This window comes from Microcebus murinus, chromosome 18 (assembly GCF_040939455.1).
Source record: "Microcebus murinus isolate Inina chromosome 18, M.murinus_Inina_mat1.0, whole genome shotgun sequence".
Lineage (NCBI taxonomy): Eukaryota > Metazoa > Chordata > Mammalia > Primates > Cheirogaleidae > Microcebus > Microcebus murinus.
Window position 1 is genome coordinate 18414718 of NC_134121.1, and position 12190 is coordinate 18426907.

Genomic DNA, 12190 nt, shown 5'->3' on the forward strand with positions numbered 1-12190 from the left:
TCAAGTGCCATTCAAGTCCCAAGAGGCCCCCACCCGAGCCCCAGGCAGCCCTTCTGGGCAGCAGCCCCTAAGACACTCAGCTGCGTTCTCTCTCCCTGTCTCCCCCTGCCGGGCCCCCTCGCTCTCCCACCTCACCAGTCCACAAGGCCTCTCACCCATTACCAAGAGTGCTGCCAACCCCATTTCAGCCCCAGCCTATTTCCTCGTGGCCTATTGGCACAGACACCCAGTCTCCCGGTCACACTTTCCTCCCACACTGGTGAGCTTGATGGGAGGCTGCCTCCAGAAACGCCAGGGCACTCCACGGCCCCCGAGGGGCAGGAGCAGCTGGGCCTGGAGCCAAGGCGACAGCAAGGCTTGGAGACTTCCCCAGACACTCTTCCCCTCCCCGCTGACTGAATCCAAGCCTCTTACCTTCATGGTGGGCGGCGCAGTGAGAGGAGGGGACAGAGGCCGGTCCGGGAGGCTCACCTCCGAGCTGTTGGCCAGCTCCTGCTTCCTGCGAAGGGGACAAAGAACAGAGAAGAGGTGAGTGAGGACCTGCATGTGCCGTCCCCTCTTTCCCCCTAAGAGTGGCTGGGCTTTGGGACACAGTTTAACGCACAATGCAGAAGACGAGAGTTGGGTGCATTTTCTGTACTGCAATGTACTGAAATCTCAAGCGGTGCCACCGGGTGTGGTCCCTGGACCACCAGCATCACCTGGGAACTTGCTAGAAATGCAAATTCTCAGGTGCACATCAGAGTCTCCAGTGATGGGGCCCAAGAATCTGTATTTTTAACAAGCTCTCCAGGCGACTGATGCACAGTGAGGACCGCTGGTCTAGAGAGACACAGGACTGGGGCTGGAGGAGGGGGAGAGAGGTAAATGCCAGGGATTCCTTCTCCCTTGGGCCCCTCTGTCCACACACACACAGGCCCTAGCCAGGGAGCTGACCCTGGGAGGACAGGGCTGCCTGCTGTGCGAGCCGCAGGTAAAACTTATTTTAGTCCATGTGGGCTAGGACCAGGGAGAGGCAGCTAAACAGAGTTGTGTCTCCATGGCAACAGGACTGCAACAGGTTCGCTGCGCTCACACACTCCCCGCTTTCCATCTGGCCCTTGCCGGTGACCAGAGAGTGCTTGTTTGCAGTCCCATCACCAGGCAGCCTGTTTAGGGTGAGATAAGCCCTCAGAGCAACCCTTACGCAACAAGGCCAGCTGGGCAGAGCCTGGGGAGTCCCCAGGCAAAGGGACTCTGGTGTCCTGGATGTGGCCCGGCTATTTCCCGGAGGGGACAGGGAGGCTCAGATAACAGCATTATGAGCCTAAGAAGACCGTGCTGAGCTGAGCGGTCAGCGCCCTCAATGTCTCAAATGTTTCCTTCCCCAAAGCCCCACCCGGAAGCAGCCAAGAGAGTCTGCCCAACAGCCGGGTCCCGCTCCAATGACCAAAGGGCCCCAACTGACATCTTTTTTTTTTTTTTTTTGAGACAGAGTCTCACTCTATTGCCCAGGCTAGAGTGAGTGCCGTGGCATCAGCCTAGCTCACAGCAACCTCAAACTCCTGGGCTCAAGCAATCCTCCTGCCTCAGCCTCCCGGGTAGCTGGGACTACAGGCACGCGTGACCATGCCCGGCTAATTTTTTACATATATATTTTTAGTTAGCCAATCAATTTCTTTCTATTTATAGTAGAGCCGGGGTCTAGCTTTTGCTCAGGCTGGTTTTGAACTCCTGACCTTAATCGATCCTCCCGCCTCGGCCTCCCAGAGTGCTAGGATTACAGGCGTGAGCCAGTGCTCCCGGCCCCTACTGCCATCTTGAGAGGACACTTCTGCAGCTCTTCTCAGCCCACAGCCTGCCAGCAGAGTGAGAACTCCAGCCCCAGCCTCCCTGGTGAGAGAAGCCCACCCTCCCTCCGGAGCCCAGCCCTCCAGCCTTGTGGACGGAAGGAAGCCCTGCCCTGGGGCCCAGACACCCTGCCATCCTGGCTCCCCTTGGCCCACGGGGCAGGCCAGTCTGGGGACACCTCCCGAGACAGGCTGTGTCTACCCTGACACAACAACCCTGCCTGCCCCTGCAGCTGGCCACCCTCGCTGTCCTCTAAGCAGCCAGGTAAGGACTCTGGTGAACGCATATCTGGCCTGGCACAGGATCCCCGTGACCCCATGAACCTCGACCTGGCAACCCCCTCTTCTGCTCCGCCATCTGCCTTCCTCCTTCTCTGCTCCTGGACCTTGTTGATGTACCCCACGACAGCTGGAGAGGGTGTCCCCTCCCTCCTGATCCAGACTGTAAGTGGCACAAGAACCATCAGGGCCAAGACAGCACATACGTGTGTGCACACGCGCGCGCGCACACACACACACACACACACACACTCGTGAAATAATGAACCCGCTCCTTCTACCTCTCAGCTAGAGCCACCAGCCTCCGTGCTGTTTACGGTCTTGGACATTACCCCGGTGGGGTCCTGCCTGGCTGCCTGCCCCGCACCTGCCTGTGGACCCAAGAGAGCTGAGCCCAGCACAGGCTCGCCCCCTCCCACCACTTGGGCCCCTCCCAAGCTGCCACTGCTCCTCCCCAATGGTCCTGGCCCCCGAGAGCCACAATGGGGGAAAAAGAAGGGAGAAAGGACGACCAGGGATGGAGGATGCCACCCTTGGGTCTTCTAGGTGAGGACAGCTCCCCTAGGGGGCTGGAAGCCTGGAAGGGAAAAGCATGCAGGAAGGGAGGAAGGTAAGCCCCCACCCAAAGTCTACGGGGCTGCTGCTCTGGGCTTAGGTGAGGACCTCTGGCCTACTCCCCTGGAGCTGGCTTGCAGGCACCTTGACCAACAGCAGCCCTGGCTCTCCAGGGACACATACCCTAGAGGACAACAATGCTGGCTGGTCTCTAATACCACCAGTCAAGGGACACTTACATACAAAGGACGCTGCCTGTTTCTTTCCACAAGGTGCAAGATGCCCATGCCCACGGGTCCAGAGCACATGTGATTACCGTCCAAGGTCCCTGAGTCAGGCTCAAGGGACCCCAGCACCCAACCCTCCTTGGGCTGAGCCCCTCTGCCATTTCCCCTGAATGTTGGATAAGCTCCTGGGGACTCCCAGGGGTGCACAGGGCAGATGCGGCCAGAAGGATTTCCTGGGTGATGCTGGGAGCTTGGAAGGTGCTGGAGCAGGAATGAGCACAGTGGCGACCAGCCTCATGCTGGCTCCAGGGCTGTGTCCGAGACTCCAGAGGGGATGCCAGGGTGGAAGAGGACATGACTGCTGCCCTCAAAAAGATCAGAACTAAGAGAACACACAGGCGCTTGGTCACAAGTTAGAATCTACCCTGCCTTGGCATACAGATGGCCTAGAGTGGCACCTATGGGGGGACACAGGCCATAGTGCACCATCCCCACTGTTGACCCAGCCCTACCTCCTCTTTAGGAGCTAATGCCTGATATGGGTTGATTCATGTCCCCCCAAAAAGATATGGTGAAGTCCTAACCCCCAGTCCCTATGAATGCGGCCTATTTCGAAATAGTTTTGTAACATAATCAAGTAATGAAGTCATTAGGGCAGGCCCTTAATTCAAGATGACCAGTGTCCTTCTAAGAACGATGGGATGTGAAGACACAGTCACACAGCGAATATACCACGTGACAACAGAGGCAGAGACTGAAGCCATGCCGCAGCAAGCCAAGGCACGCCAAGGACGGCCACCACCCCCAGAAGCTCGAAGAGGTGAGGAGGGATTCTCCCCTAGAAACTCCAGAGCATGGCCCGACTGACACCTTGATTTTGGATTTCTCGCTTCCAGAATCGAGACATGGCTGTTGCTTTAAGCCACGCTCTGTGGTCCTGGGTAATGACTGCAGTGCCCAAGTCCCCAGTTCCAGGCTCGGCCTTGCGACTGGAGAACCAAACATAAGGAGGGTGAAATCCTGCTTCTGCCTCACCCTGCTCCGATCAGCTGTGCCCGACCCCATCCTGCCCCAGCCCTCGCAACCCGTGACATGTGCGTGTGGGCCACCCTCTCAAGGACAGCCAGGCCCAGCCCGGCCACCAGCTGGTGCCGAGATAAGATAGAGGAGAGCGGCAGTGCTCGGCGCACTTCCAGCCCTTTCTCGCCCACTCAGGCAAACATATCACACGTGAGTAGGGGAAAGCGATGTGATTATATCAAGGGATAACCTTGAATGTGCTCTCATTTGTGATAACCAACAGGTAAAGCCTCAGCGGAGATGACAACTGTCTTGTGACCCACAGTGATCTTGCCATGTGTCGTGGCACCGAGGTTGAAAACTCTGCCCCCACCGACCCAGCCAAGCACTCGCGTGCAGCCCTGAGGGGTCCCAGACCCCACACGGGAGGGGTCGGTGATGGGGGAAGCCTGGGAAAGAGAGACGGAAAGCAGGCAGAGGAGGGGACGAGGAAGATCCCACGCTCAGCTGAAAGAAGGGAGTCCCCTCCACCTGGGGAGTCCTGGAGCCGCCGCCCACTCGGCATCACCGCTGCCTGCCGTCTGGAGGTTCCCCACCGTGGGGTTCCTCCCCTAGAAGTGTGGGAGATCCTGGGGCGGCTGGGAGGACTCGGGGAGGCCAGGAGAGGTCCTAGCCAAATGCAAATGTCAGGAGGAAGCGATCACAGGGGCCAGGAGTGGAAGCTGCGAACGCAGGGAGGATGGCCCTCCCAGATGGGGCCGGACTCACCCCGGGGGAGGGCCCCACTACAGCACCCAGGCCTCCAGTGTCCTCACCCCACCCTCAGACGGCTCTGCCCCATGTCATCTGAGGTCACCGCAACCACCATCTCTGGCACGTTGCCGTGGAGAGTGCCCTACAATGGGATCGAGGCATTCCTCCTAGGGTTCAAGTGTGCCTCTGGCTGCCACCCTGCTGTGTGACCTCGGTCAAGTCGCCTCACCTCTCTGTTGTCTCAGTTCCTTCACTTGCCAAGATGGGAGTAAGAATGACCTAAGGAATTAAAAGTAATGGCTTTGAAATAAAACACGAAGCCCTTAACACAAATGTAGACCATGATGACGATAATGGTTTATAACCCATAACAGGGTGATCTGGTCTCCAAGTGGAGACAGAGAACCAAGGGTCCAGGGCTGTTTAAATGTCTTGGAAAACATATCTGGCATCTCAAATAAGCACCAGTTCTAGCCTGGGGATTGACTCCCAGGATCATAACCGTTGGTTAATAATCAACAACAGGGAAAGCACCCACCTAGCAAGCAGCAGGTGGCTCTGGGGCCAGGGTAAGGCCTCCCGCCGGCAGACGGTTCTTGCAAACCTTCAAACCGCCCTGTTCTGCGCCTCTCACCACATCAGCTCCCCAGAAACCCCACCACGCTCAGCCACGCCTTCTCTGGCTTTCCAAATAGCCAAGCTAGAGGAATCTTACAGCTGGACACCGAGCTTCTCAGGAGAACCAAGCCGAAAGGAACAAGAAACATGGTTCACAGTGGCCAAAAGGTGGTACCAACCCAAGTGTCCATCAGCCAATGAATGGAATGTTTTTCAGCCACAAAAATATGAGGCACTGATACAAGCTACGACACGAATGCACCTCAAAAAACAAGCTACGTGAAAGAAGCCAGACACAAAAGGCCACATACTGTGTGATTCCATTTCTAGGAAATGTCCAGAACAGACAAATCTAGAGACAGGAAGTAGATCGGTGGTGGCCAAGGGCTGGGGGGAGGAGGGACAGGGAGCAATTGCTAATGAACACGGGGCTTCTTTTGCAGGTCATAAAAACGTTCTGGAACTAGATCCTGGTGATGGTTGCACAACTTTGTGACTATATTAAAAACTACTGAATTCACACTTTAAAGGGATGAATTTTATGTCAGATTTCAATTTTTGAAAGAGCAACAAGAAATGGGCTGAACAGGCTCCATCTCCAGCCTTCCCGTGGCTTAATTTCCTCTCGGCTGCCGATGGAGCCCCAGGGCCTGGGCTGCGTGCTTGTCCTCGCTCTGTGGCAGTGGTGGCCCCTACGCACTGTGCTGCGTGGGGCTTCCTCACCTTTCCCACCTGTTGAAAGCCACACCTTTCTTCCCACTCCCCGCACTCTCACGCGCCTGCTGCCCAGGCATCCATTTGGAGAGATTTTAGAGTTCTAACTCTTCACATTTCCACATCCTATACAACCAACTAAACCATGAAGGAAGGGGTTAAAAAATAAAGTCAACAGCTTCAAGAGAAACCATCAGAAGAAACAGATGCAGCAGGAGCACAAGTGGATCAGAAGTCAGGACTAGCTCTAGCCCCGACACGCTGGACCGCGGGAACCTTCAGATCTGTGCTTCCCCTCTGCAGAGTGGGGGGGCTGACGCCCAACTCCGCTGTGTGACCAGCATCTCAGACAGCCCCCACGGTGGCAGCGGATGGTGTGGCCACTGGGCACGCTGGGCCAGGGGAGGGACAGCGGGAGCCAGGCTGGTGGAGGCTGAGAGCTCATGCTGGAAAAGCCCCCGTGCTGGGGCCAATGTGGAAGAGGAGAAAGGGCGTGAGCCCAGCAGACCTGGTGGTGGGTGAGGGATGGAGGGAGAGGGAGGGGATATGGGATTCAGTAATGAGAGGCTCTGACAGGTGGAATGAGTGCGTCCCGATGGTCCTTGGAAGAGCCCCTTGGGAAGGAACAGGTGTTGCTCACCTGTGAGCCCATGGCAGGGTTGACCCTAGTGTCGCTGCCCACCCCAGTGCATACTCTACGAGGACCCCAAGATTCAGAGCACCAGTTCAATCCCAGGTTCATGGACGCAGAGACGGGCAGCCCTGGGAGAAACCACAGATGCCATGCAATAGCCCGACTAGACAGGGAAGGGCGCAGAGGCCCAGAGAGCCGGGGGAGCTGCCACGTCCCACAGCAGGCCCCGTCCCCTTCTCCCAGGAAGAGGCGCAGTTCCCAAGGCCCCTCAGGCCAGGCCTGCTGGAAGGCAGCGGCTGCATCTCCAGGAAGAACTTGTTAAGACGCACAACTAGTCTGCTGACAAACATGTATAAAGCACCTACTGAGTGCCAGGGCCCTTGTGCGAGGGGAGAGGCAAGAGAGGGGTCAAAGGGGTCTACAGGTCCCCTATAAGGAGGGGACAGATGGCGCAGGCCTGGCTGTGCAGGTGAGCCAGGTGTGGCCTCTGCCGCAGGCCTCGCCCTGAGCAGCAAGATGTGGCCGCTCGTGGGGACCGCGGGAAGGCTGAGGCCGTCCTCTGTGGCTGCAACTTCAAAGGACACTCTGGCTTCTCTCTGGGTACGCTGGGTGGGGACGGCCCTGTTCTTCCCTGGAGGACCCTGAACCCCTAAAGTGGGCCAGGTGTAGGAGAAAGGGCAGGGGCCAGGAGCAACAGGACAACACAGGGGAACCAGCGTGGAGACCCTCCTCGGCCCCTGGTGGGGGAAGCCTGGGCCTGTCCTATGTCCCAGAGTGACGCACCGACCCACCCACACGGGCAAAGCACCCCACCTGGGAAGATGAGCTTTTGCTGAACACGCAGCTGTGGAGCCCATACAGTTTACACCCGAAAAAGCGGAGCTGCTGAGGGGGCCGGTATGGGCCTGAGGTCCCAGAGTCAGGAAACGCAAGAGTTGGACCTCGACCCCAAGATTTCCGACCCCAATTCCACTGCTCCTTCCATCGCAATGAGAAAGCCAGCTTGGCCTGGCCCACGTGCCAGGGTAGGCTGAGACGAGAGGACACTGGCCGGCATGCCCTCAGGTCCTTCAAGCATGAGTTCTTGGAGACGGGGGCTGCGTCTTAGCGTGGGTGGCGACATCTGTGTTATTGACAAGCACCTGAGACGACCATCCGGGCAGGAGAAGTGGAAATGCAGAAACCATCCCGAAGGCATAGCACTCCCACTCGAAAGACCCATCTGCCACACGTTAACTGTGGGTTACCGGTTAAAACAGAGACTCGGAATAAAGAGCCACGGGGACGCAGGGAAGAGAAGGCCGGCTCGCCGGGGGACACAAGGGATCACACGGGAGGTGACAGCCGGTCTAGGCTAGAGGGAAAGGCCGGCATTTATCTGTGAGAGAGACAGCAGGCAGAGGCACAGAGGGCAGTGACTCCCATCGTGACGGACCAGCGGGGCTCGCTAACACAGGGGAACCCCACCGCATCACTTGAGGCCACATGGCAGGCCCCCAAAACGGAAAGGCAAGTCCAACAAACAGTCCTCAAGGGCTTGCTGTGTACCGGGTACGGTTTGAAGTGATCCACATGTACTGTGCTGTCTCACTTAATACTCCCCACAGGCCTTCGGAGGAAATATTAGCCCCATTTTACAGATGGGGAAACTGAGGCTCAGGGAGGTTAAAGGAGTTCCCTGAGGTCACGTTACTAGAAAGTAGCAGAGGAAGGGTTGGACTCAGGAGTCCATGATCTTAACCACTGTACTACCCGGCCTCTGAGGAAGAAAAGGAGCCTCCACATCACACTGCGTCCCAGGGTGGGGCACAGGCAGCCCTGCCGGCACGCGTGGTGATCTGCGGTGGTCTTCACTGTAGGAGTCATTTGCTGACCTTCCACAGTGAACCCCCAATTGTGGCGGGCCACCCTGATTTTCCTTTTAAGGTAGTGACATCAAGTTGCCTTCTAAAACAAGTCCACTAAGGTTTTAAAAACTGAGCCAGTTAAAGGAAGATGTCAACTAGCTAATGCACACGGACGTGACAGCAGCAGCAAGAGGGTGTGAGGACCGGCAGGCGCTCAGCAAGGTCAGCCCCGTCCTGCAGGACAGGGAGGCGGGCGGGGCTGACCCGAGTGGCTTCGCTGGAGGACTCACGGGGGTCAGAGAGAGGAAGCAGCGGCCAGAGGGAGGAACAAAATGGGAGCCTCCACCGTGCTCGTGGCCAGAGAAGTGATGCGAGAGGGTCGCACTCGTACGGCACTTTGGAGGGAAGATGAAGACAGCCCGGCGACTGAAGGCAATGGAGGAAGAGGGCTGAACACGCCAGAGACCCGTGTTTCGGAACACAGAGTGACCGATGCTCCAACCGCGACACAGACTGGGGGGCCGGCCTCACAAGAGACAGATGATAAAGCGTTGGTTCCGGACAGGTGGCGAGTCGAGGGCCCCTGGCACACCGGAGCGGGATGGGAAGAGAACTGAAACCTAAGCAGAGAGACGGGTATCACAGGAATAGAGGTGGGGATGAGGCCGTGCAGAACACGCAGGGCTTTCTGCAAAGCAAAAACCAACAGGAGCCCTGCGAGGGGGCAGGAAAGGAGAGCTGAGAGCGGAGGCCCGCCGGGATGGAGTGGAGGGGGAGCCCAGGGAAGGGGCGAGCGCCGAGGACGGAGTGGCGGCAAGTCACCCGTTATACCAGAGGTTCCATTTACCCAGCACTAAAGAAATCGCCAAACCGAAGTGCCTGTGCACCACTCAGAAACTACCCGGCGGTCAGCAGCCCCCCCTGGTCCCAGATGGCCTCAGCCGAGGGAGCCGCACCATGGTCAGTCAAAGGCAGCCAGCGCGCAAGGTCGCGGCCTCAGCCGGCTTCAGAATCACCCTCGCAAAACCACGGAGGCACAGAGGTGCGGGAGATGAGCCTGTTCCCAACCTGTTAGCGTCTCTTTACCTGGAAGGCCAGGACGTGAGTGTTCATTTTATGATTCATCCAGTTCGAATGCATGACATTTATCACAATAACAGTCATTTTTTAAGTAGTGACAAGTATGAGCCCTCACTTCCTTTAGGAGAGAGGGACACAGATATTCTTAAGCCTGTTGAGACTGCACGATGAACGTGTCAGACTGACCACATGCGTTTATTCCGCTTCTTCTGAAGCCCCTTAAAGTAACAGTAAGGGGGGAAGTGTGAACTGACAGGACAAGGTGTAACAGAAGAGGAAAATTCAGCCTACGGGAGATGGCAGGTCCCTGGAAGGTGGGCAGTGAACAGAGGACAAATGCTGTCTTTGCAGGGTGGCAGAAGCTACCGCCTATGCACGGGAGGATGTAGTGGGAAAAGTGGAGGTTCCAACTCGCAGGACCCCAGAAGGTTCCTGGTCTCTGCACCTGTAACAGAGGGAAGGGCCTGAAGAAGAAAAATATATTTTTTTTTTCTGTCTTTTTAAAACTTTCCTCACTCTTTTTGGGAACTGCAGCCTGGCCTGCATCCTCGAGGCAGGTTAAGTCTTTTGTTAAAAGAAATAACGCCCAGGTGGCCCCAGCCCCCCCCCCCCCAGATGGGGGGATCTGGAAGAGTTCACAGGCTTTGTCTTTGGCAGAGACGGGAGATTAATTAACCACAATAGTCTAGAAGTGAGGGGCCCTCCCTTTAAAACTCTGTATTTCTGCCTATGTTCAGGAAATTTGGATTATCTAGACGAGAAGGTCTACCATTTTTCTCCTTTGCCAGCAAAGTAAATCTCTTTCCTGCTCCCCAAAACACTTGTGTTGGTTCTTTTGATTTGGCCTTGTGGACAAGTACAGAGTTTTTGGTAACACACCTAAGATGAAGGGCCGAAATCTCAGAGGGGTGGTGTTGGTACTTGAGATGCGGAGCCTTTTGACACCCCCATTACTTCCCCACCAGCCAGATGACCCCTCCAATCCCCACCACCAGGAGAAATTGAACAATGCTTGAGAAAAGGTAGCATCTGGGTTCATCCAAAGGAAAGAGCGGCTTGCTACCTACCAAGCCACCATCACCCTGCATGGAAGCCCCCAGTACTCCCAATCCTCTTCCTAGTGTCTCGCTCTTGGGTGCAGACAAAGCCAAGGATGGCCAGACATTTGAGGAGCTTCCAATATAAGGGAGAGAGTCCAAAATGAACAATAGGAACCTGAAGGAAATAGACAATGTGAAGGACCAATGGAAACTTCAAAAAATATTATAAATTAATATTCTCAGAGAGATAAGATAAGATTTTATATTCATGATACTGGGAAAGAATGTTTAAGTGAAGTATCCCAAGAATGGAAAAACAAGCACCAGATATATTCTCCAGCAAACTGGTATTAACTGAGTAGCACCTAAGTGGACACATAGGTACTACAGTAATAGAGTATTGGGGAGGGGGGGGAGGGGGGCAGGTATACATAACAAGTGATAGGCGCACCATCTGAGGGATGGTCATGCTGGAGACTCAGACTTGTGGGGGGAGGGGGGAAGGGCATTTATTGAAACTTTAAAATCTGTACCCCCATAATATGCCGAAATAAAAAAAAAAAAAAAAACAGGAATGATCTTAGAAACTAGAAACATGGGCCAGGCATGATGGCTTACACCTGTAATTCTAGCACTCTGGGAGGCTGAGGCAGGTGGATTGTTTGAGCTCAGGAGTTTGAGACCAGCCTGAGTAAGAGCGAGACCCTGTCTCTACCAAAAATAGAAAAATTAGCAGGGCATGGTAGCACATGCCTGTAGTCCCAGGCTGAGGCTGAGGCAGGAGGATGGCTTGAGCCCAGGAGTTTGAGGTTGCTGTGAATTAGGCTGTCGCCATGGCACTCTAGCCCGGGCAGCACAGTGAGACTCTGTCTCAAAAAAAAAAAAAAAAAAAAAAAAACAGAAAAGAAACTAGAAACATGGAAAGACTAAGTTGAGGACGTCTCCTAAAACATAGCACAAAAACACAAAGATATGGAAAACAAAATAGAAAAGATAGAAACATCAGAGGATCCAGTATCTGGCCAATAAGGCTTCCAGAAAGAGGTAATAGAGAAAGGGGAGGGAATTTGTGGTAACTACTATCCAAAGTTGGCCTCCTAATGGGCTGTATCTCTTAATACTGATGCCACTGTGTGGTCCCCTTCCTTGGATTTGGTCTGGCACTATGACTCAGAGTTGACGAATAGAACGGGACAGAAGTAATCTTGCTCAACTTCCAGAGCTGAGTCATAGGAACCCTTGCAGCTTCCACCTCGATCTCTAGGAACACTTGCTGTAGGGAAAGCAAGCCAGCATGTAAAAAGTCTGAGATTGCCATGCTGTGGCTAACCACATGGAGAGGCTGCACAGACAAATGCCCAGACGGTCCAGACACCCCAGTCCATGCTTGAAGAATCCGTCTTGGACACTTCAGTCCCAGCAGATGCTATGAGGACAACAGAGCCAAGATCCCAGACATATGGCCCCTTTGAGCATCCCAGCCATCTCCAGCCATCTGAGCCACCCAGAATAAGATCCTAGACATTGTGAAAGCACAGCCAGGCCATCCATCCTCATGTGCCTAACTGAATTCCTAACCTGCGGAATCGGAGCA

General features: G+C 55.3%; 1 protein-coding gene across 7 annotated transcripts in view; it reads right to left on the minus strand.

Annotated features, from left to right (window-relative positions):
* The window catches only part of RAP1GAP2 (RAP1 GTPase activating protein 2), a 213677-nt gene that overhangs the window by 113189 nt on the left and 88298 nt on the right, over positions 1 to 12190 (minus strand). For all 7 annotated transcript variants that reach the window (XR_012913039.1, XM_075994247.1, XM_075994246.1 and 4 more), the window contains one exon: positions 415 to 499. Coding sequence is in view for 6 of the 7 variants with exons in the window: in XM_075994247.1 (XP_075850362.1) it covers positions 415 to 499 (85 nt within the window). In the remaining variant the exon portion in view is untranslated. The remainder of the gene's footprint in view (positions 1 to 414; positions 500 to 12190) is intronic.